Source organism: Lissotriton helveticus, chromosome 12 (genome assembly GCF_964261635.1).
Source record: "Lissotriton helveticus chromosome 12, aLisHel1.1, whole genome shotgun sequence".
Lineage (NCBI taxonomy): Eukaryota > Metazoa > Chordata > Amphibia > Caudata > Salamandridae > Lissotriton > Lissotriton helveticus.
In genome coordinates this window covers 811,546,368-811,571,761 of record NC_136073.1, presented here as the reverse complement: position 1 = coordinate 811,571,761, position 25,394 = coordinate 811,546,368, and the positions used below count along the sequence as shown (strand labels likewise).

At 48.8% G+C, this 25,394-nt stretch overlaps 1 protein-coding gene across 2 annotated transcripts in view; it reads right to left on the bottom strand.

Annotated features, from left to right (window-relative positions):
• MUC1 (mucin 1, cell surface associated) overlaps positions 1 to 25,394 on the bottom strand; it is a 76,490-nt gene that overhangs the window by 36,609 nt on the left and 14,487 nt on the right. Inside the window, exons 2-14 of one of the 2 annotated variants that reach the window (XM_078670442.1) lie at positions 17,652 to 17,884; positions 15,620 to 15,693; positions 15,132 to 15,265; positions 14,035 to 14,372; positions 12,237 to 12,310; positions 10,941 to 11,074; positions 9,847 to 10,184; positions 8,641 to 8,714; positions 4,393 to 4,526; positions 3,467 to 3,626; positions 3,199 to 3,421; positions 1,438 to 1,511; positions 150 to 283 (exon numbers count right to left, since the gene is read on the bottom strand). In XM_078670442.1, coding sequence (XP_078526568.1) covers positions 150 to 283; positions 1,438 to 1,511; positions 3,199 to 3,421; positions 3,467 to 3,626; positions 4,393 to 4,526; positions 8,641 to 8,714; positions 9,847 to 10,184; positions 10,941 to 11,074; positions 12,237 to 12,310; positions 14,035 to 14,372; positions 15,132 to 15,265; positions 15,620 to 15,693; positions 17,652 to 17,884 — 2,124 coding nt within the window. Of the gene's footprint in view, positions 1 to 149; positions 284 to 1,437; positions 1,512 to 3,198; positions 3,627 to 4,392; positions 4,527 to 8,640; positions 8,715 to 9,846; positions 10,185 to 10,940; positions 11,075 to 12,236; positions 12,311 to 14,034; positions 14,373 to 15,131; positions 15,266 to 15,619; positions 15,694 to 17,651; positions 17,885 to 25,394 lie in introns of both variants that reach the window. The other variant, XM_078670441.1, reaches the window with a different exon arrangement.

Genomic DNA, 25,394 nt, shown 5'->3' with positions numbered 1-25,394 from the left:
TATTCAGACTGTACCCTCAACTAGGTCCTTGTGTACATGTATGTCAGTCCTGGTTTTGGTGCCTTAGGAGTAGCTGGGTGTTTGGTTGCCATCAGTGAATTCCTTGTGTAACCCCACACCAGTCCCAGATGCAAGGCATGCAGACTCACCAGTGGCTTCAGATATCGTCAAGCCGTTGACGGTGCTATTCGTAGCATTGGCCACTGCGCTCTTCACATCCGCAAGGGTTATGTCGCCAGAAGAAGCAAAGTTGAGGGCTGTGTGTGCAATGATGGACCCATTGCTGGAAGGGAAAACATCAGTGTAAGCAGTCACCTGACAAGCCCCAGGACTTGCACACCAGATCATGTATACAGAGCACTCACACAGGAAACATCTTGGTCCAAAGCGGTGTATATTCAGACGTTGTCACCAACTGACATATGTGGAAAGGAGAAGAAGGTTTCCACAAATGGACGCCGAATGCATGCTCCTACCCACACCCGCAAAAGGCATGCTACACAACAGGTATTAGATTAACAAGTTTTGAGTTCAAGGCCCAATGTTAAAGGTTTCTTGCTAAATGCGACCTTGTCCCTTCTTATATTCAAAGTCCGGCTACACCCCATGTTTCAGCTCGACAGTTGAGATCTTCCAGCCTCACTGTTTTCAGTTCCAAGATTCCGACTTGCCCGTATGAGTCCGCTCATTTGCCTGTTTGGGCCCCAAGCTCTGGAATTCCCTTCCAATTGCGCTTAGGAACTGCCAATCCTTGCTACTTTTTCGTAAAGGTTTAAAGACATTTCTGTTTAGTGACTCGGCTTGATCTGTGCGCTCCTTTATGCCTGTTTCCTAAATGTGGTTATTTGCCTCCACATGCTCTCAGCACTGGGAAAACCCTGTTGGGTAGCTGAGCGCTTAACAAGTGCAATAAATATTACCATGCGTGAGGGCGAGCATATTCTACCATGCATTAATAAGGTCGTAGACGGATGAAAATAATTCAGAACGAGAAAATCAGAGGGGAGCATAGACTGCATAAAAACAAAGTCAGGCCCTGGCTTTTGTCAGATTGCTGCTCAAACAGAGCTGGGCAATTGGCAAGCCAGAGTGACGCAAAGCTCCCAGAACTCAGTCTGTGGAGAAGTTAGAACACAGAAGTATATTAATAGTTCAGTGCTTGCCCCATAAGGATATGCTAAAACAATCACGTTGCAGGATACTACTGGGAAAGAATGGAGGCATTAAACATACTCATGAGGAAATCTATGCGCTAAAAAAAAAAGGGGCATTCCGAATGTTTCTAATGAAATCGCGAGTTTACCCTATAAGCATTGTTCATCTGAGCGTTCAATAGTGCTTTCTTCCCATTCGCGCCACTTGCTGTTCCACCGTTTCTGCACACAACACTACCATTAACAATCAGCACACTCACGACTGGTCACCATCACTCCTTACCTGAATCCTACCACTTCCACGCCAAGGTACGTAGATGCTGTCGGACAGCCACTGCAGTTGTAGAGTTGGTCACACTGTTGGTATGCAGAGAAACAACAAGGATCTAGTGAGGTTAATCATTGGAGAGAGAACCATTTTTAAAACTCAAGATAGTTTTAATTAAAAAAAACGTTATTTATCTTGTCTCTGGTTACCAGAGCCATAGCTGCAGCACACTATGGACTACTAGGACACTCTTTACTTCAAGTCTGACACTTAATTTACTGGAAGCCTCCTAACTGAGAAGCTAGAACAGCGGACAGCATCAGTTTGATCTGCAGCTGTCTATATTATGGTTATGCACGGCTTCCATAAGAAGTGTGTAGTTTATACCAGATTCTAAATCTGGTAACGCACTCCTATGACGTAGTAACAGTTGATAACAAAACTCGTTACCCATTGTCATAATGGCCCTTGGGACCGAGCTAGTCTGCTTTGAATGAAAGCAGGAAGCACGGCTGCAGAAGCGAGAAGGAAAGCAGGGAAGCTGGTGGCGGCTGGTTAAGGACGGCACAAAGGGTATTTATTTTTCAAATTTGTTACACAGGAGAGGCCAAGGTATGTATGGCTGCCCCATTACTCCTCTACCCATGCGTAGCATCTGGGGCGGGCCATACATAACATAGCTTTCCTCTCATTGTTTGAGGTCACTCAGAACCCATTGGTGAAAGACATCCCCATAATTCACCATTTCCTCCCTCTGTAATTCTATATGTCATATGGCTCATGTAGACAGCCACTAGTGTGAATAACTGGGTTGTTAATCCCGAAATTCACTGCTATGAAGTCGTACTTGTTAAATAATAAAGTTAAAAGCGGCTACCCCCTGTTGCTACATCGCAAAGGAATTCCAGACTGCTGTGCCACGGCTCTCTGAACGCCAGCAGAGCAGCGCTGGAAAGCATGGAGCAGTTTCTGGAAGGGAGGGATGGGAAGACTGAGTGGTGGGGGTAGGTTACAGGAGGCCAGGAATATTTCTTCTTTGTACATTTGGGACAGGAGAAGCAAAGTTACGTATGGCTCCCGTGGAAGGAGGCAGGGCCTGGTTCAAGATGGCAGGTATGGTTTTTTTTTCTTAATTTTGGGGCAGAGATACCCAACATGGGCCACGCTATGTATGGCTCCCCATTACACTGCTTGCTGCTGCATAGCAGGTGAAAGCAGAGAGAATAGCATTTTGGAGCCCATAACATACAAATTATAAGAGGGTAAAAGTGAATTACAGGGATTTTATTCACCTCACGGTTCCCAGTGGGGTCATGGACAAATCGAGCTTTGCGCTCGTGGTTTATTTCATGCGTCTTTGTTACAAGCATCCCCATAATTCACAGTTAACCATCCAGTCCCCTGTATATGTATATTTATATACATACTGCACTAAGCACCCCTGTGTAGATTGACAAGAATACTTAGATTCCCTACTGACTCCATTCCCTCCAGCCTGCGGACAGATACTGTTCAAGTCCATAAAGGACTTTTTGCCCCAGTAGTAAATACCAACAAGTAGAACTTTTAATAAAAGCGTGACTGTTGGACAGAACATTTGTGCTTTCTTAACTCAAAGGCTTCTACCAGAGGTGGCAGCTGAATCAGTCTTTGTTAATTTGAAAAAACTTTAATAGACATGCGTTTCAGACATTAGTTCTTTGTTTAGGTCCCATTTTCAGCCGCATAGTGTGAGACAATCACTTGCGTAATTTAAAATACATCCCATTTACTTACCAGTCGTGTGATCTGTTCACTCATATTCTTGAATTCAGGAGAGGAAGAGTTCGACAACTCAGTAGTATACTCTACATTAGTTATATGAAGAGTAAGATTGTAGAGTACGAGGGGAGCCGCTCCAGAGGATGTGGTCGCCGCTGTGCTCTGCCCAGTTACAGTGGCGGGGGTCCCGGTGGGATGGGTGGTGGTCTCGGAGGATGGTGAAGTGGGGGTCCCGGTGTGATGGGTGGTGGTCTCGGAGGATGGTGAAGTGGGGGTCCCGGTGGGATGGGTGGTGGTCTCGGAGGATGGTGAAGTGGTGGACACTGAATCCTCGGTCTTAGTGACTGATCCGGAGGTGGACATATGGGACACCTGGGAGCTCAGCATCACGGTGCCGGAGGTCACCGGAGTAGCTGTGGTGGTAACCTGGGTAATCGGCGTCACTGTATTAAGCAGACAAAACATGGAACATTTAGATCAGCAAGCTGTGTGAAATAGAACATTTCACGTGAAAGACCAATGGTTAACATCCAAAACATACAAAGCTAGTTTAAAAGCTGCACAGAAGTGAATTCATATTTACATGTAGAGAATGATGAATGAGGCCCCCTGAATCATGGGTTTGGGCGGATGCATACAGACGCACATTTACAGCAAGGAGGGCTGTAGGATATTGAAGGAGCGGCTGTGCACATTCAGTTGGCCGGTTTTACAAATGTGTAAATCACACCAAGGCCCAGGCATGAGAATGGCTCATTCATGTCAATGCAAAGGTGAAGAAGTGTGTACTTGCAATAAGCCACAAACACGAGATTAAACCATTCAGGTCAATTCCTAGGTGTGAGAGCTGCGTACTCACACCAAGCCCCTGACGTGAGAAGGGATCATTTGTGTTAACTCCTAGGTGTGAAAGTACCTACTCATATGAAATTCCAAGCACGAGAATTTAAAATTAAACATTCGTACCAATCCCCACATGTTCAGTATGGTCATTCTTCTCAGGTTGAGGGTAACATCTGTAATCATGGGCTGACGGGGTGCCTCAGATGTAAGCAATAGGTATTCAGACTGCTTTCAACTAGGTCCTTGTGCACATGTATGTCAGTCTTGGTTTGGTGCCGTAGGAGTAGCTGGGTGTTTATTGGTTGCCATCAGTGAATTCCTTGTGTAACCCCACACCAGTCCCAGATGCAAGGCATGCAGACTCACCAGTGGCTTCAGATATCGTCAAGCCGCCGACAGTGCTATTCGTAGCATTGGCCACTGCGCTCTTCACATCCGCAAGGGTTATGTCGCCAGAAGAAGCAAAGTTGAGGGCTGTGTGTGCAATGATGGACCCATTGCTGGAAGGCAAAACATCAGTGTAAGCAGTCACCCGACAAGCCCCAGGGCATGCACACCAGATTATGTACACAGAGCACTCACACAGGACACTGGAAACATCTTGGTCCAAAGCGGTTTATAAGCAGACGTGGTGACCACCTGACATATGGTTGGTATGTGGAAAGAAGCCAGGTTTGCATAAATGGACGCAGAACGCATGCTCATACACACATGCTACACAACAGGTATTAACATGCAGAAGAGCAAGCATGCCCTACCATGCATTAATAATGGAATGCAGATTGATGAAAACAATTCAGAACGAGAAAAAAAAACACAGAGGGGAGCATAGACGGAATGAAAACATAGTAAGGCCCTGGTTTTTGTCAGATTGCTGCTCAAACAAAACTGGGCAAATGGCAAGCCAGAGTGACACACAGCTCCCAGATTTCAGTTTGTGGCCATATTAGAACACAGACGTAGATTATTATTATTGGATCTAATTAAGTGCAACAAATCACCCTGAAATGGTTTCATGGGGCAGATGCAAGATTTCCGAAGACTATTAACAATGGCACTGCGACAGATTAGAACATCCACGTTTTTAGAGCTTTTTTGAAAGGTCTATGATCGGTGCAGACACAGCTGTATGGGAAGTTGATTCCAGTATCGGAGAGCCAGGTATGAAAATGATCTTCCACCGTTTCTGGAGGTACTGGTCCTATTGGGAAGTAACAGATGTTTTCCAAAGGACTGTAGATTGTTTATTGGCGCATACCAATTCGGTTCTCTCTGAATACAGGGGACCATTTCCATATAGAGATTTGTGTGTCAGACAGAGGAGTCTAAAATATGTATGTTTTTCCTATTGGCAGCCAGTGTAGGTTTCTTAAGATCAGGCCTGAAGGTGATGGAGGGGGAAGATGAAGTACTAAACGCGCTGCAGCATTTTGTACAATCTGAAGTCTAGTGTACAGTACAACCTGAAGTCTAGTGTACAGTTCTTCATTCAAGGAGGCCATTAAAGTTTTTCCATAATCCAGGCAACTAATAAGTGCCTGGACTAGAGATTTTCTTGATCCAAGTGGAATCCATTGAAATTCTTTCCATAGGGCACGCATAATGCTAAAACAGGTGCTCGAGATGTGGTTTACATGGTCCTTGTTATCTACCATTATTCCTAGATTCTTTACTGTTGCTTTTGGGATTGGGTAGGGCCTAGACTTATAGGCCACCAGACGTCCGACCAGAGTTTGTGAGCTTTCCCAAATAGTACATCCTCTGTTTTACTTGCATTAAGTTGTAGACCGTTCTGCTACATCCATTTGGCAATATGATTCATGTAGTCTCAGAATCTTACTTTATGTCTGCTGGCTTGGGTCCAATTGTGATGACCAACTGCGTGTCATCTTCATAAGATGAGACATCAAAGCCATATGATTTTATCACTTCTGCAAGTGGTGCCACAATTATATTGAAAAGAGTGGGGCTCAACGCCGATCCCTGTGACACTCCCTTGTCAAAGGACATGGTTCGAGACATACAACTCTAGTTGCACTGAAATGGTTCTTCCCTTTAAGAAGTTCTTTAGCCAGCTGAGGGTTTGCCCTCCAACACCAATCTCTTCTAGTCTTTTTGTTAAGTTTACATGGGAGATGTCGAATGCAGCTGATAAATCCAATAGGACCAGCATTGCGGAGTGTCCATTGTTGAGGGAAAGTCTGATGTTATCTAGTACATCCACTAATATGGTTTCAGTGCTTTGCCCTGCACAGAAACCTGACTGGGAAGGGTCACGCAGTTGTCTACTTTCAAAGTATGTTGTCAGTTGTGTGCTCACCAATGTTTTCATTACCATCCCGAAATAAGGGAGTAGGGAGATTGATCTGAAGTTTCCTAATTGGCTCAGGTCTCCTTGGTTTTTTAAAGAATCGGTTTGACCCTCGCCGATTTCCATTTTGCTGGAACTACTTCCAGATTTAATGACAAATTGAGCAGGTCTGTGCGGCTGAGCAGTAATACAGGAGCCAGGGTGGACATAATATAGTGAGAAGCCAGGTCTTCCGATGATCCTGATCTACGGAGATCTTCTTGCGTTACCATGGTTAACTCCTTCAATAATACTATACTGGCTGTTTCCATCCTACTGCACTCCGAGTTAGTTTCTTCTGACTTATCCGTACTAAAGGGATTATAGATTTAAGTTATTTTGTCCTCAAAGAAGATACCATGGGGCCATCTTAGTCTTATGCTTAGTTTTGTTATTGGCCACTAGGACAGGCGCCATTTTATCCAAAGCTTGTGAGATTGTCCTTTCAAAGACTTCAAGGGCCTCATCTGGACTATTATAGCCCTGTAAAAGGGGGCGGGTGACAAATGTGGAGTGAAGGAAGCTAGATCAATTTTTCCTGCGTGGTCTGATTTTTGTGTGACTGGGACCTGACCTTTCAGGGGAATTTCTGACTAAGTTGAATTCAATAACATAGTGGTCAGACCAAACAAGTGGGGAGGGAAGTTGAATCTGAATTTTGATTTGTTCGTGAACAGTAGGTCTAGGGTGTACCCTGCAGAATGTGTAGGTCCATTCACCTTTTGATATAGACCTAGTGACTTTAGGTCTGTTTTTAGATTAATTGTGTCAGGGTCAGATGTTAATTCTGCATGATAGTTAAATTCTCTGACCAATAAGAAGGTATCAGCTGCAAAGATATGTGGAGCTATAAATTCCATCAGTGGGTCAATAAATCCTGCTTCGGCGCTGGGGGTCTGTACACAAGGGCACCTCTCCAGGTCCCCTAACACGATGCTTCCATCCTCAAAGTGCATATTTCCACCCAGTCTTTTATACAAGATTCAACGACATTGACCTTTATCCGATAGCCATGTGCTATTGCAATGCCTCCCTCTTATTTTAGTATCGTCTCGGTCTTGTCCTCAGTTTATAATCCAAGGGAAGAGCTAATGAAATGTCTGGAAGGGCTGCTGTATGTAGCCAGGTCTCCGTTAGAAGACAATATCTGTTTTTTCAGCATCCAACAGATTCCATACCTCTTGTGCGTGTTTGGGATTTGAGCTAGCATTACAATATAAACCCTGAAGCTCTGGATTGTGATCTTTAACCTTAGATCCTAGAGTATTGATCCCTCGTTGCAGACGCGAGAGTAAACTTACATTCCTTGCAGATTTATGTGCAATCATGTACTGAGGCAGGTCTGAGTGCATTTCCAGAGTTAGGAGTACAGTTAACTATGGCTTGCACTCTTATTTGCTTTAATTCAGGGCTAGAGTAACAATGCAGTGGCATAGTGAAACGTTCCTTATGTGTTATACTGGCCATTATGAAGGGGAGAACACAGGCAGGGTCCTGGCAGCGGTAAGGCATAGACGGGCTTGACTGTCATGCCGCTCCGCGTGTCCGCCCTTTCCGGCTCTAAATAGCCTGCGCCTGAGGGGTAACGGGGAGGGAGGTGAGGACTAGTCCGCTAACCGCCAGGTGAACATAGCGGAGCGGTGAGCTTGTCTTCCTGTCACTTGGCAAAACCAGAGCAATGTCCCTCCGCTCAAACACCAGCAGTGGCGGACAGGGGACTGCAAAACGTGGCATGCTGAATCAGTGTGCAATATTTGCTTAATAAAATCTATTAAGACCCAGGATTAAAAAAAAATTAAGAAACACATACGATCCTATTATCATGCCTATAAACCGGTAGGAGAATTCTACTAGTCAGAGGTTCAGTTACAAATTATATTCTGTTGCAGTCTAATAAAATTATTTAAAAAATACCAGAGGATTGACTGCGCGTCCGCACCCTTTGCGGCTCTAAATATTGTGCGCCTGATGGATAATGCAGAGGGATATTAATAGTTCTTAGTGCTTGCCTCTTAAGGGAATGGTAAACAGCCGCATTGCAGGCTACTACTGGAAACGTATGGAGGCATTAAACATACTCATGAGGTTATATGCATGTTAAATGGAGCATTCCGAATGGGTCTAATGAAATCGCAAGTTTAGTCTTATCAGCATTGTTCATCTCAGCGTTCAATAGTGCTTTCTTCCCATTCGCGCCACTTGCTGTTCCACAACACTACCATTAACACTCAGCACACTCACGACTGGTCACCATCACTCCTTACCTGAATCCTACCACTTCCACGCCAAGGTAGGTAGATGCTGTAGGACAGCCACTGCAGTTGTAGAGTTGGTCACACTGTTGGTATGCAGAGAAACAACAAGGATCTAGTGAGGTTAATCATTGGAGAGAGAGCCATTTTTAAAACCAAATAGAATTTTTATAAAAAACAGTTATTAATTTGGTCTCTGTTACCAGAGCCATAGCTGCAGCACACCTTGGACTATTAAAATGCTCTTTACTTCGGATCTGAAAAATACATTTACTGGAAGCCCCCTTACTGAGAAGCTAGAAGCATCAGTTTGATCTGCAGCGGTCTATACTATGGTTATGCATGGCTTCCATAGGTAGTGTGTATCGTTTATACCAGATTCCAACTCTAGTAACACTCCTATGATGTAGTAACAATTGATAACAAAACGTTACCCACTGTCATAATGGCCCTTGGGACCGAGCTAGTCTGCTTTGAATGAGAGCAGGAAGCACGGCTGCAGGAGCGGGAAGGAAAGCAGGGAAGCTGGTGGCGGCTGGTTAAGGATGGCAGGTAAGGTAATTTTGGGGCAGAGATACATAACATATGCCACGCTATGTATGGTTCCCCATTACACTGCTTGCTACTGCATAGCAGCTGAAAGCAGAGGGAACAGGATTGGAGCCCATACATAACATACAAATTATACAAGGGTAAAAAGTGAATTAGTGATTTTATTCACCTCACGGTTCTGAGTGATATCACAGACAACTCGAGCTTTGCTCTCGTGGTCTACTTCATGTGTCGGACACACATCCTCGTAATTCACAGTTAACCATCTATTCCCCTATATATGTATATTTATATACATTCTGCACTAATCACCCATGTGTAGATTGATAAGAATATTTAGATTCCCTACTGACCCCATCCCTCCAGCCTGTCAACAGATTACTGTTCAAGTTGATAACGGTATTTTTGCCCCAGTAGTAAATACCAACTAGTAGGACTTTTAATAAATACGTGACTGTTGGACAGAACATTTGGGATTTCTTAGCTCAAAGGCTTCTACCAGAGGTTGCAGCTGAATCAGTCTTTGTTAATTTGAAAAGAGTTTAATGGACATGTCTTTCAGACATTATATCTTTGTTTAGGTCCCATTTTCAGCGGCATAGTGCGAGATTGTCACTTGCGAAATTTATAAATGCAGAATGGGGTCAGTACATCCCATTTACTTACCAGTTGTGTGATCTGTTCACTCATATTCTTGAATTCAGGAGAGGAAGAGTTCGACAACTCCGTAGTATACTCAACATTAGTTATATGAAGAGTAAGATTGAAGAGTACGAGGGGAGCCGCGCCAGAGGATGTGGTCGCCGCTGTGCTCTGCCCAGTTACAGTGGCGGGGGTCCCGGTGGGATGGGTGGTGGTCTCGGAGGATGGTGAAGTGGTGGAAACTGAATCCTCGGTCTTAGTGACTGATCCGGAGGTGGACATATGGGACACCTGGGAGCTTAGCATCACGGTGCCGGAGGTCACCGGAGTAGCTGTGGTGGTAACCTGGGTAATCGGCGTCACTGTATTAAACAGACAAAACAGGGAACATTTAGATCAGCAAGCTGTGTGAAATAGAAGACTTCACATGAATGAAGACCAATGGTTAACATACAAAGCTAGTTTACAAGCTGCTCATAAGTGGATTCATATTTACATGTAGAGAATAATGAGGCCCCTGAATCCTGGGTGTGGGATGATACATACAGACGCACATTTACAGCAAGGTGGGCTGTATTAAATCGAAGGAGCGGATGTGCACACATTCAGTTGCCAGGTTTTACAAATGTGTAATCACACCAAGGCCCAGGCATGAGAATGGCTCATTCATGTCAATTCAAAGGAGAAGAAGTGTGTACTTGCAATAATCCACAAACACGAGAATAAACCATTCAGGCCAATTCCTAGGTGTGAGCAGCATATTCATGAATGATCCTCTCTCACGTCAGGGGCTTAGTGTGTTAGCTTCTGGGTGTGAAAGTACCTACTCACACTAAATCCCAAGCAAGAGAATTGAAAATTAAACATTTGTACTAAGGCCCACGTGTGCAATATGTACATTCTTATCAAGCAGAGGGTCACGTCTGTAGTCATCGGCTGCTGGGGTGCCTCAGATGTGGGCACTATGTAGTCAGACTGTACCCTCAACTAGGTCCTTGTGTACATGTAGGTCAGTCTTGGTTTGGTGCCGTAGGAGTAGCTGGGTGTTTATTGGTTGCCATCAGTGAATTCCTTGTGTAACCCCACACCAGTCCCAGATGCAAGGCATGCAGACTCACCAGTGGCTTCAGATATCGTCAAGCCGTTGACTGTGCTATTCGTAGCATTGGCCACTGCGCTCTTCACATCCGCAAGGGTTATGTCGCCAGAAGAAGCAAAGTTGAGGGCTGTGTGTGCAATGATGGACCCATTGCTGGAAGGCAAAACATCAGTGTAAGCAGTCACCTGACACAAGCCCCAGGACTTGCACACCAGATCATGTATACAGAGCACTCACACAGGAAACATCTTGGTCCAAAGCGGTGTATATTCAGACGTGGTCACCAACTGACATATGTGGAAAGGAGAAGAAGGTTTCCACAAATGGACGCCGAATGCATGCTCCTACCCACACCCGCAAAAGGCATGCAACACAACAGGTATTAGATTAACAAGTTTTGAGTTCAAGGCCCAATGTTAAAGGTTTCTTGCTAAATGCGACCTTGTCCCTTCTTATATTCAAAGTCCGGCTACACCCCATGTTTCAGCTCGACAGTTGAGATCTTCCAGCCTCACTGTTTTCAGTTCCAAGATTCCGACTTGCCCGTATGAGTCCGCTCATTTGCCTGTTTGGGCCCCAAGCTCTGGAATTCCCTTCCAATTGCGCTTAGGAACTGCCAATCCTTGCTACTTTTTCGTAACTGTAAAGACATTTCTGTTTAGTGACTCGGCTTGATCTGTGCGCTCCTTTATGCCAGTTTCCTAAATGTGGTTATTTGCCTCCACATGCTCTCAGCATTGGGAAAAACCTGTTGGGTAGCTGAGCGCTTAACAAGTGCAATAAATAAATATTACCATGCGTGAGGGCGAGCATATTCTACCATGCATTAATAAGGTCGTAGACGGATGAAAATAATTCAGAACGAGAAAATCAGAGGGGAGCATAGACTGAATAAAAACAAAAAACAAAGTCAGGCCCTGGCTTTTGTCAGATTGCTGCTCAAACAGAGCTGGGCAAATGGCAAGCCAGAGTGACGCAAAGCTCCCAGAACTAAGTCTGTGGAGAAGTTAGAACACAGAAGTATATTAATAGCTCTCAGTGCTTGCCCCGTAAGGATATGCTAAAACAATCACGTTGCAGGATACTACTGGGAAAGAATGGAGGCATTAAACATACTCATGAGGAAATCTATGCGCTAAAAAGGGGCATTCCGAATGTTTCTAATGAAATCGCGAGTTTAGCCTATAAGCATTGTTCATCTGAGCGTTCAATAGTGCTTTCTTCCCATTCGCGCCACTTGCTGTTCCACCGTTTCTGCACACAACACTACCATTAACACTCAGCACACTCACGACTGGTCACCATCACTCCTTACCTGAATCCTACCACTTCCACGCCAAGGTACGTAGATGCTGTCGGACAGCCACTGCAGTTGTAGAGTTGGTCACACTGTTGGTATGCAGAGAAACAACAAGGATCTAGTGAGGTTAATCATTGGAGTGAGAACCATTTTTAAAACTCAACATAGTTTAATTAAAAAAAACTTTATTTTTCTTGTCTCTGGTTACCAGAGCCATAGCTGCAGCACACTATGGACTACTAGGACACTCCTTACTTCAAGTCTGACACTTACATTTACTGGAAGCCCCCTAACTGAGAAGCTAGAACAGCGGACAGCATCAGTTTGATCTGCAGCGGTCTATACTATGGTTATGCTCGGCTTCCATAAGAAGTGTGTGTCGTTTATACCAGATTCTAAATCTGGTAACGCACTCCTATGACGTAGTAACAGTTGATAACAAAACTCGTTACCCATTGTCATAATGGCCCTTGGGACCGAGCTAGTCTGCTTTGAATGAAAGCAGGAAGCACGGCTGCAGAAGCGAGAAGGAAAGCAGGGAAGCTGGTGGCGGCTGGTTAAGGACGGCACAAAGGGTATTTATTTTTCAAATTTGTTACACACAGGAGAGGCCAAGGTATGTATGGCTGCCCCATTACTCCTCTACCCATGCGTAGCATCTGGGGCGGGCCATACATAACATAGCTTTCCTCTCATTGTTTATTTGAGGTCACTCAGAACCCATTGGCGAAAGACATCCCCATAATTCACCATTTCCTCCCTCTGTAATTCTATATGTCATATGGCTCATGTAGACAGCCACTAGTGTGAATAACTGGGTTGTTAATCCCGAAATTCACTGCTATGAAGTCGTACTTGTTAAATAATAGGTTAAAAGCGGCTACCCCCTGTTGCTACATCGCAAAGGAATTCCAGACGGCTGTGCCACGGCTCTCTGAACGCCAGCAGAGCAGCGCTGGAAAGCATGGAGCAGTTTCTGGAAGGGAGGGATGGGAAGGCAGACTGAGTGGTGGGGGTAGGTTACAGGAGGCCAGGAATATTTCTTTTCTTTGTACATTTGGGACAGTAGGAGAAGCCAAGTTACGTATGGCTCCCCAGGAAGGAGGCAGGGCTTGGTTCAAGATGGCAGGTATGTTTTTTTTTTCTTAATTTTGGGGCGGAGATACCCAACATGGGCCACGCTATGTATGGCTACCCCATTACACTGCTTGCTGCTGCATAGCAGGTGAAAGCAGAGAGAATAGCATTTTGGAGCCCATAACATACAAATTATAAGAGGGTAAAAAGTGAATTACAGGGATTTTATTCACCTCACGGTTCCCAGTGGGGTCATGGACAAATCGAGCTTTGCGCTCGTGGTTTATTTCATGCGTCTTTGTTACAAGCATCCCCATAATTCACAGTTAACCATCCAGTCCCCTGTATATGTATATTTATATACATACTGCACTAAGCACCCCTGTGTAGATTGACAAGAATACTTAGATTCCCTACTGACTCCATTCCCTCCAGCCTGCGGACAGATACTGTTCAAGTCCATAAAGGACTTTTTGCCCCAGTAGTAAATACCAACAAGTAGAACTTTTAATAAAAACGTGGCTGTTGGACAGAACATTTGTGATTTCTTAACTCAAAGGCTTCTACCAGAGGTGGCAGCTGAATCAGTCTTTGTTAATTTGAAAAAAAACTTTAATAGACATGCGTTTCAGACATTAGTTCTTTGTTTAGGTCCCATTTTCAGCCGCATAGTGAGAGACAATCACTTGCGTAATTTAAAATTGCAGAATGGGGTCAGTACATCCCATTTACTTACCAGTCGTGTGATCTGTTCTTTCATATTCTTGAATTCAGGAGAGGAAGAGTTTGACAACTCCGTAGTATACTCTACATTAGTTATATGAAGAGTAAGATTGAAGAGTACGAGGGGAGCCGCTCCAGAAGATGTGGTCGCCGCTGTGCTCTGCCCAGTTACAGTGGCGGGGGTCCCGGTGGGATGGGTGGTGGTCTCGGAGGATGGTGAAGTGGTGGAAACTGAATCCTCGGTCTTAGTGACTGATCCGGAGGTGGACATATGGGACACCTGGGAGCTCAGCATCACGGTGCCGGAGGTCACCGGAGTAGCTGTGGTGGTAACCTGGGTAATCGGCGTCACTGTATTAAACAGACAAAACAGGGAACATTTAGATCAGCAAGCTGTGTGAAATAGAAGACTTCACATGAATGAAGACTAATGGTTAACATACAAAACATACAAAGCTAGTTTACAAGCTGCTCATAAGTGAATTCATATTTACATGTAGAGAATAATGAGGCCCCTGAATCCTGGGTGTGGGATGATACATACAGACGCACATTTACAGCAAGGTGGGCTGTATTAAATCGAAGGAGCGGATGTGCACACATTCAGTTGCCAGGTTTTACAAATGTGTAATCACACCAAGGCCCAGGCAGGAGAATGGCTCATTCATGTCAATTCAAAGGAGAAGAAGTGTGTACTTGCAATAATCCACAAACACGAGAATAAACCATTCAGGCCAATTCCTAGGTGTGAGAGCAGCGTATTCATGAATGATCCTTTCTCACGTCAAGGGCTTAGTGTGTTAGCTTCTGGGTGTGAAAGTACCTACTCAAACTAAACCCCAAGCACGAGAATTGAAAATTAAACTTTCATACCAAGTCCCACGTGTGCAATATGTACATTCTTTTCAAGTTGAGGGTCAAGTCTGTAATTATGGGCAGCTGGGGTGCCTCAGATGTGAGCACTACGTATTCAGACTGTGCTTTCAACTAGGTCCATGTGCACATGTATGTCAGTCTTGGTGCCTTAGGAGTAGCTGGGTGTTAGGTTGCCATCAGTGAATTCCTTGTGTAACCCCACACCAGTCCCAGATGCAAGGCATGCAGACTCACCAGTGGCTTCAGATATCGTCAAGCCGTTGACGGTGCTATTCGTAGCATTGGCCACTGCGCTCTTCACATCCGCAAGGGTTATGTCGCCAGAAGAAGCAAAGTTGAGGGCTGTGTGTGCAATGATGGACCCATTGCTGGAAGGCAAAACATCAGCGTAAGCAGTCACCTGACACAAGCCCCAGGGCATGCACAGCAGATCATGTACACAGAGCACACTGGAAACATCTTGGGCCACAGCTGTGTATATGCAGACGTGCTCACCACCCGACATGGCTGGTATGTGGAAAGGAGCAAGGTTTGCACAAAATGGATGCAGAATGCATGCTCATATACACACCTGCAAAGGGCATGCTACACAACAGGTATTAACATGCGGGAGGGCAATAGTGCTTTCTTCCCATTCGTGCCACTTGCTGTTCCACCGTTTCTGCACAGGACACTACCATTAACACTCAGCACACTCACGACTGGTCACCATCACCCCTTACCTGAACTCTATTACTTCCACGCCAAGGTAAGTAGAAGCTGTCGGACAGCCACTGCAGTTGTAGAGTTGGTCACACTGTTGACATGTAGAGAAAGAACAAAGATCTAGTGAGGTTAATCGTTGGAGAGACAACCATTTTTAAAACTCAAGATAGTTTAATTAAAAAAACGTTATTTATCTTGTCTCTGGTTACCAGAGCCATAGCTGCAGCACACCTTGTACTAATAAAACACTCTTTACCTACTGTCATAAAGGCCATTGGGACCGAGCTCGTCTGCTTTGAATGAAAGCAGGAAGCACGGCTGCAGGAGCGGGAAGGAAAGCAGGGAAGCTGGTGGCGGCTGGTTAAGGACGGCACAAAAGGCATTTATTTTTCAAATCTGTGACACGCAGGAGAGGCCAAGGTATGTATGGCTGCCCCATTACTCCTTTACCCCAGCGTAGCATCTGGGGAAGGGAACATTGGGGGGTGGGCCATACATAACAGCTTTACTCTCATTGTTTATTTGATGTCACTCAGACCCCATTGGTGAAAGACATCCCCGTAATTCACTATTTCCTCCCTCTCTAATTCTATGTTATATATGGCTCATGTAGGCAGCCACTAGTGTGAATAACTGGGTTGTAAATCCAGAAACTCACTGCTATGAAGTTGTACTTTTTAAAAAATAAAAAGCTGTTAACCCCTGTTGCTACATCGCAAAGGAATACCAGACTGCTGTGCCACGGCTCTCTGAACGCCAGCAGAGCAGCGCTGGAAAGCATGGAGCAGTTTCTGGTAGGGAGGGATGGGAAGGCAGACTGAGTGGTGGGGGTAGGTTACAGGATGCCAGGAATTTGTTTTCTTTGTACTTTTGGGACAGTAGTAGAGGCCAAGTTACGTATGGCTCCCCATTACTCTTCTGCCCCTGTGTAGCAGTTGAAAGCAGCAGACCATGTTCAGGGCCATACATAACAAAATATGGCTGGCTAAAGAGTGAATTTCTGCTATGTTTCTCATCGAGGGATTCTGAGTGACAAAAAACAACTCTACCTTCGCTCTCGTTGCCCATTTGAAGTCATACGGAAACCCTCAGTGAAAAGCATCCCCGCAATTCATGGTTAATCATTATATACATATAGGTTATGTATGGATCTCCTAGAGAGCCTCTATTGTTCATTTCACTTTCTGAATCTCATAACCCACTGCTATGACATCACAAGAGTTGATAACAGGACTCGTTATCCTCTGTTGCTACGTCATAAAGGTCTTCCAGGCCAGGCGGACAGTGCTCTCTGGGAGGCTGTCAGTGCAGCTCTGGTGGCCTACTTTTAATTAAAGCAGAAGCTCATCTGCGTGGGCGGGGGGGGGCAAGGAAGGAGGCGGTGCTTGGTTCAGGATGGCAGGTACGTTTTTTTATCTTTAATTTTGGGACAGAGATACATAACATACCAGGTTATGTATGGCTCCCCATTACACTGCTTGCTGAAAGCAGAGGAAATAGGATTGAGCCCATACAAATTATAAAAAGGGTAAAAATGCGAATCAGATTTTTCACCTCCCGGTTCCGAGTGATATCACAGACAACTCGAGCTTTGCTCTCGTGGTCTACTTCATGTGTCTGACAAACATCCTCGTAATTCACAGTTAACCATCTATTCCCCTGTATATGTATATTTATATACATACTTCACTAATCACCCATGTGTAGATAGATAATATTTAGATTCCCTGCGGACTCCATTCCCTCCAGCCTGTCAACAGATTACTGTTCAAGTCGATAAAGGTATTTTTGCCCCAGTAGTAAATACCAACTAGTAGGACTTTTAATAAATACGTGACTGTTGGACAGAACATTTGGGATTTCTTAGCTCAAAGGTTTCTACCAGAGGTGGCAGCTGAATCATTCTTTGTTAATTTGAAAAGAGTGTAATGGACATGTCTTTCAGACATTAGTTCTTTGTTTAGGTCCCATTTTCAGCCGCATAGTGCGAGACAATCACTTGCGTAATTTAGAATTGCAGAATGGGGTCAGTACATCCCATTTACTTACCAGTTGTGTGATCTGTTCACTCATATTCTTGAATTCAGGAGAAGAAGAGTTCGACAACTCAGTAGTATACTCTACATTAGTTATATGAAGAGTAAGATTGTAGAGTACGAGGGGAGCCGCTCCAGGGGATGTGGTCGCCGCTGTGCTCTGCTCAGTCACAGTGTTTGGTTTGCTGGTCACATTGATAGTGGATACTTGAGTAGTGATTGGATTGTCCTGTTCACAAACGCACCCTGAAAAGACAAATGACACATTTTTTTCCAAACCTGGCCGTACACACAAGGTGAAAAAAAGTATACACAATCTTTGGTAGGCGGCCGTCCAGGGAATGATTACACAATGTCTCAAAACCAGGGACACAAACAATAAACAAGGGTGCATTCTGGAACGTCTACTGATGCTTGTTAGACGGACCGGGAGGGTCGGCCGAGGATACGGGGAGAGGTCTCCGGGGAGAGCCGTCTCCAGTGAATCGTACAGACAAGTAACTTCCCCCCCACAGACGGACACCACACAATGATAAAGTTCAGCGATACTTTATAGACAATTCTTCAAGTACGGTAGAATGGTACAAGGAGGTCTGGACTCAGGGGTCCCCTCTATTCTGGTCTCTGTTTGGGGAAGGGGTAGCGGGACAGTCTTGTTACCAAAAAGGTGGAAAATAGCTCTCAATCCTCGAGCTCGGTGGTGTAGATGAACGGGCCGCGGCGGAGCCAGCAGGTCCCGAGATGGATGAAGGAAGACGACGGTCCGCGGCAGAGCCAGCAGGTCCCGATGAAGGTGGTGGTTACAAACGGTCCGCGGCCACGCCAGCAGGTCCCGACGATGATGAAGGATAGGGTGGTTCCCAAAGCCGCGGCAGCGCCAGCAGGCAAGACGAGGGTGCACAAGACAGAGCTACGGCAGCGCCAGTAGTCCGTCAAGGATGAGTTCTTCTTTGCGTCTCTCGACTCCAAGATACAACTGCCCTCCTGCTCTGGAGCTGCCCCAGTTATAGGGCTGGTGTGCTTTGATGTCCGGACCCTCGCACTTGGAGGTCGGGAGGTCCGGGATGAGGGGGTTCAGACACCCAGCAGGGGGGTGGAGCCAGCGCCCGGGGAGGCGATGGGCGAGCGGCACTTGGCGGGGGAGAGCCATCGACACCTCCTGCTCCCATTGACTGACCAAGTAGCCCGCTCACCTCCTGGGTGGATGTTGGTGCCGGAATGTCTGAGGCCTGGTCAGGCCCAGGGTTGAGGTCGATCGGGGGCCAGGCGGCCTCGTGGTGGAGTGTCCAAGATGGCGCCCAGTATGGGCGCGCAGGCCGGTAGTGGGTCGGCCTACGCGGTCCACAGGTTCGAGTGTAGGGGTCCCTGCGGGGACGGTGGACGTGCAATGGTGGTGTGTGGTACTTGCGTGGCTGGTTCGGGCCTGGTTGGGCCGGGGGAGAGCGGCCCTTCATGTGGCCTGTCCAACATGCGTCCCCCCCAGCTGAAGGCGGGGAGAGTTACCCATTCTCTTGGGGACTCTTCTCGTCGAGGCGGAAGAACCGGGACAGGCCATCTGCGTTGGCGTGATCGGGCCCAGGCCGATGCTCAACTGTGAAGTCCATCCCTTGTAGGGAGATGGACCAGCGCAGTAACTTCGGGTTTTCCCCCCGCATCTGCATCAGCCACTGCAGGGGTCGGTGGTCGGTCTGTACTCGAAAGGGTGTGCCAAAGAGGTAGGGCCGGAGCTTCTTGAGGGCCCATACCACCGCGAAGGCCTCCCTCTCTATGGTGCTCCAGCGTTGTTCCCGTGGTAGGAGTCGCCGGCTGATGAAGGCCACCGGCTGGTCATGGCCTTCGGTGTTCACTTGGGACAGGACTGCCCCAATGCCATGGTCGGAGGCATCCGTCTGGACGATGAACTCCCGGCTGTAGTCGGGGGCCTGGAGCACAGGGGCGGAGCACATGGCGGCTTTCAATTGTTCAAATGCAGCTTGACACTCTGGGGTCCAGTTGACTTTCTGGGGCTGATTTTTGGACGTGAGCTCTGTGAGGGGCCTCACGATAGTACCATAGTCTTTCACGAACCTTCGGTAATAGCCCGTGAGGCCCAGGAAGGCTCGTACCTCGGTCTGGGTAGTGGGGGGCTGCCAGGACTGGATGGCGGCAATTTTTAGCTGCAGAGGGGCCACCAGGCCGCTTCCCACCTGGTGCCCGAGGTAGGTTACAGACCCTTGCCCAATTTGACATTTGCTGGCCTTGATCGTGAGGCCAGCTTGCTGAAGGGCGTGCAGTACTGCTCGGAGGTGGTGGAGGTGCTCGGACCACTGGTTGCTGTATACAGCGATGTCGTCTAAGTAGGCGGCGCTGAATCCTTCGAGCCCCGCCAGGACCTGATTGACGAGCCGTTGGAACGTTGCTGGGGCATTCTTCATGCCGAAGGGCATGACTGTGAAATGGTAATGGCCATCGGGCGTGGAAAAGGCAGAACGTTCTTGTGCCCGGGGTGTGAGGCCGATTTGCCAGTAGCCCGCCGTCAGGTCGAAGATACTGAGGTAGCGGGCAGCTCCCATGCGGTCGATTAGTTCATCTGCCCGGGGGATGGGATGTGCGTCTGTCCTGGTGACCGCATTCAAGCCCCGGTAGTCGACGCAGAACCGGAGTTCTGGTGTGGTGCCGGGGGCAGCTGCTTTGGGGACCAGTACTACAGGGCTGGCCCAGGGGCTGTCTGAGGGCTCGATGACCCCGAGCGTGAGCATCTTGGCTACTTCCTCCTGGATGCAGGCCCGTACCCGATCTGGCACGCGGTAGGCCCGGTGGCGGATAGGGGGGCTGTCCCCCGTGTCCACATCGTGCGTACACCAGGAAGTGACACCTGGGGTGAGGGAGAACAGGCTGGCGAATTGTGACAGGAGAACTTGGCACTCCTGGTGTTGCTCTCGGGTGAGGGCCTCTGAGAGTCGGACCCCATCTACGGAACCGTCTTTCTCCCGCGTTCGTAGGAGGTCCGGGAGGGGCTCGGAGTCCTCTTCAGCCCCATTGTCTGTGGCCATCAGGAGGCTGAGTTCTGTCCGTACAAAGTGCGGTTTCAGTCTGTTAGCGTGGAGGACCCGGCGGGGGTTCCGGGAAGATTCCAAGTCGATGAGATAGGTAGCCGGACCCTTGCGCTCGACCACTTTGAAGGGCCCTGTCCACTTGTCTTGTAGGGCGCAGGGTTCGGTGGGGGACATCACCCATACCTGTTGCCCAGGTTCAAATTCGATGGAGGAGGCATTCCGGTCATACCACCTTTTCATGTCCTCCTGACTGGCCTCTAGGTTGGCTTTTGCTAGTTCTCGGAATCGCCGGGTCTGGTTGCGGAGTGTTAGGAGGTAGCGGAAAACATCTGGTGGGTTCTTTAGAGGGGGCATCTCCCAGCCTTCCTTAACTAGGCTGAGCGGCCCGCGCACGGGGTGTCCATATAGCAGTTCAAATGGGCTGAAGCCCAGGGACTTCTGGGGAACCTCTCGATATGCGAAGAGAAGGCACGGCAACAGTACATCCCACTGGCGACGGAGGGGCTCTTCCAACCCCCCGATCATCCCTTTGAGCGTGCGGTTGAACCGCTCCACGAGTCCGTTTCCTTGAGGGTGATAGGGGGTCGTGAACCGGTAGGTAACCCCACACTGTTGCCAGAGAGATTTCATATATTTCGAAATAAAGTTCGTGCCTCTGTCACTGACGACCTCCCGGGGGAAGCCCACCCGGGAGAAGATCCCCATCAGAGCCCGGCCGACTACCGGGGCTGTCACAGTCCGCAGGGGAACAGCCTCCGGGTAGCGGGTGGCGTGGTCCACTAACACCAGGATGAATCGATGGCCTTGTTTTGTGCGCGGGTCCAGGGGCCCTACGATATCGATTCCGACCCTCTCGAACGGGGTGGTGACCACAGGAAAAGGTTGCAGGGGGGCTTTCAGTTTGCGGCCGCTCTTCCCACTGGCTTGGCACGTGGGGCAAGATCGGCAATGCTGGTGTACATTGTCCCTCATTTTGGGCCAGAAGAAGTGGGTCACCAGGCGGCTATAGGTTTTGTCTTGACCCAAGTGTCCTGCCAGGGGGACATCGTGGGCCAGGTTTAGCAGAAAGTCTCTAAAACGGAGGGGTACCACTAGGACTCGGCTGGCCCCCAGCTCCGCGATTCTTTGCTCACTGTACAGCAGATCATTGTCCCAGTAGACCCAGTGAGTTCCGGAGGTATCCCCTGCGCTTTGGGCTAGCGCTTGCTGGCGGAGTCCCTCGAGGGAGGGACAGGTCTTTTGTTCTTGGCGAAATTGTTCTTGCGTGGGCCCCCCCTCTTGAGGCCACTGGTCGAGGTTAGCGAGGTTTGGAGGTTGAGCTGGTTTGGGGGGGACGTCACGGTCGGTGGTTTCGGCGGGGGCGACCGGAGGCGGTGGCGCCGGCCATTCGAGTTCCTCTGGGCGGGTGTTGGCACGGGCGGTCATGGACCGGGTGGTGACGCACGCCCAGTCCGGGACGCCCAGCATCCCCAGGTGCTCTTTTCGTTCGACTGCTGCCCATGGAGAGCTTTCCAGGTCATTACCCAGGAGGCAGTCTACGGGGGCATCATCTCGGACCGTCACCTTCAACATGCCGGAGACCCCTCCCCATTCGAAGGGGACGCAGGCCATCCGACACAGACTCTCTGAGTTATCGGCTGAACGTACAGGGCAGAGAATGTTCGGTAAGTATTGTTCGGGGGTCACCAGGTGACAGCGGACGGCTGTTACACTGGCCCCAGTGTCACGAAGGGCTTCAGCCCGGCGTCCATTGATGCCCACCCATTGGCTGTACTTCTGGGTATTAGCGGGTAGGGGGACCCGCGGGACCATGTCTCTCCCCCCTAGGCAGGCGAGAGCCATGGCGGCTGGCTCCCATTCTTGGTGTTCCTGTTCATATTCTTCTTGTTCCTCTGAGATCCGTTCCTCCCCCAGAGCAGCAGCGGCTACTTGGCGGGGTCTTGGGCTCTGGTACTGGGGGCAGTTTGGGTCGTTTGCATAGTGTCCGACTCGTTGACATCGATGGCAGGTAATATTGGCTCGATGTCCCGGTCGCGCTGGGGTGCTGCCCCGGTTGGCCGGGGGGGTGGGGCTGGTAGTGGGGGTGACCGGAGCGTTGCTTCTTCCGCGTCCTTGGCCTCCACCTCCTCGGGGACGGTGCTGACCATTGTTGTTCCGGTTCTGTTCGGAGGACCCATTTCGACTCACTCTGGTGATCTCCCACCGGTCTGCTTCGGCTGCGAGCTGCCGGGGATCCGTTAACTTGCTGTCGAGGAGGTGCTGGCGAAGTTCAATGAAGCAATTGTTCGACAGATGCTCCCATACCATAAGATTGAACAGTTGTTCGTAGGTTGTGACCTTGCTTCCTTTGATCCAGCCCTCGAAGGCTCGGCTAAAGTAATTGACATAGTCCACCCAAGTTGTACCTGGGATGCGGGTGCAGTCTCGGAACCTCTGACGGTACATCTCGGGTGTGAGGCCATAGCGGGTGAGGAGTGCAGCTTTCATATGGTCATAGGAGGTCATCTGCTGGTCCGGGAGTTGCAGCAGGGCGTCGCGGCCCTCATTGAGGAATCTCCCCCACAGACCGGCCCCCCAATCGCTTCTATCGATCCGGTGTGCAGTCATAGCGATTTCATAGGCCTTAAACCATTGCTGGATGTCGTCCTCTCGGAAGTACTCTCGAACGACATCCTTGGGGATGTGTACCTTCTTCTCTGTTGCCCCTGGAGTGTGGGGTTGCTCGGGCACCCCTGTTTCTTTATTCTGTTTGCGTAGGTCGATTTCAGCTAATTTCCGCTCATGTTCATATGCCAGTTTCTTTTCCTCGAGCTCCCTTTGTCTCTGTTTCTCCTCTCTTTCTTCTCGGAGACGCAGGTGCTCTAAGTTGATTTTCTGTTCGGCCAACTTTAGTTCAACGTCCATTTTGAGCCGGGCCATTTCCAGCTCGTGTAGTCGGGTTCTTTCTCGTTCCTGGATCTCGTCTGGCGAGAGACCCGTTCTTCGTTCTTCCGGGGCCATGGGGGTTTGTGCTGCGATGTCTTGATCGGGGGTTCCGGCAGCCCCGGTTTCTGCCCAAGATTCCAGGGCCTGCTTAAAGTCATCTTTGGTATTTAGTCCGGTGGTAGCGATACCTAATTCGATACAGAACTGTTTAAGTTCACGATGGCTGTACTCGCCCAATTTCTCCATCTGGAATTTCTCCGTTGATCCGCTGTCTTTAGTTGACATCGTGATTCGCCGTGGGGTGAGCTACTCTCTGTACGGTTTATGCGGTGATTCGGATCCCGTCGCTGGCCACCAATGTTAGACGGACCGGGAGGGTCGGCAGAGGATACGGGGAGAGGTCTCCGGGGAGAGCCGTCTCCAGTGAATCGTACAGACAAGTAACTTCCCCCCCACAGACGGACACCACACAATGATAAAGTTCAGCGATACTTTATAGACAATTCTTCAAGTACGGTAGAATGGTACAAGGAGGTCTGGACTCAGGGGTCCCCTCTATTCTGGTCTCTGTTTGGGGAAGGGGTAGCGGGACAGTCTTGTTACCAAAAAGGTGGAAAATAGCTCTCAATCCTCGAGCTCGGTGGTGTAGATGAACGGGCCGCGGCGGAGCCAGCAGGTCCCGAGATGGATGAAGGAAGACGACGGTCCGCGGCAGAGCCAGCAGGTCCCGATGAAGGTGGTGGTTACAAACGGTCCGCGGCCACGCCAGCAGGTCCCGACGATGATGAAGGATAGGGTGGTTCCCAAAGCCGCGGCAGCGCCAGCAGGCAAGACGAGGGTGCACAAGACAGAGCTACGGCAGCGCCAGTAGTCCGTCAAGGATGAGTTCTTCTTTGCGTCTCTCGACTCCAAGATACAACTGCCCTCCTGCTCTGGAGCTGCCCCAGTTATAGGGCTGGTGTGCTTTGATGTCCGGACCCTCGCACTTGGAGGTCGGGAGGTCCGGGATGAGGGGGTTCAGACACCCAGCAGGGGGGTGGAGCCAGCGCCCGGGGAGGCGATGGGCGAGCGGCACTTGGCGGGGGAGACCCATCGACACCTCCTGCTCCCATTGACTGACCAAGTAGCCCGCTCACCTCCTGGGTGGATGTTGGTGCCGGAATGTCTGAGGCCTGGTCAGGCCCAGGGTTGAGGTCGATCGGGGGCCAGGCGGCCTCGTGGTGGAGTGTCCAAGATGGCGCCCAGTATGGGCGCGCAGGCCGGTAGTGGGTCGGCCTACGCGGTCCACAGGTTCGAGTGTAGGGGTCCCTGCGGGGACGGTGGACGTGCAATGGTGGTGTGTGGTACTTGCGTGGCTGGTTCGGGCCTGGTTGGGCCGGGGGAGAGCGGCCCTTCATGTGGCCTGTCCAACAATGCTCATTGTTAGAGATGCAGGAATCTGCAAATTAAACTATTTTTTTTCCTCATAATCTCATCAACTTCAGGATAATGGTGTGGTTTCAGAACGAGGTCAGTGGTACAAAGCAAAGGGCAGGAGCAGATGTCAAAAAAACAAACATGAATTCACATACATTGATGCAACATCATGTGATTGTGTCCAGAGCGATCCTACTTACTACAACATTGTAAGAACATGTGCATCTGAACATGTCAGGTGTCAGGCAATTGTGGGTGAATGTTCACATACAGCCTTGTATTATATTAGGAGCGGTACAGACGCTCTGTCCATCATCCCCTTTTGTATCGTTTTGATCACCCTAGGTGTGGCAGGGTATGCTCAGACGTGAGTCCCTTGT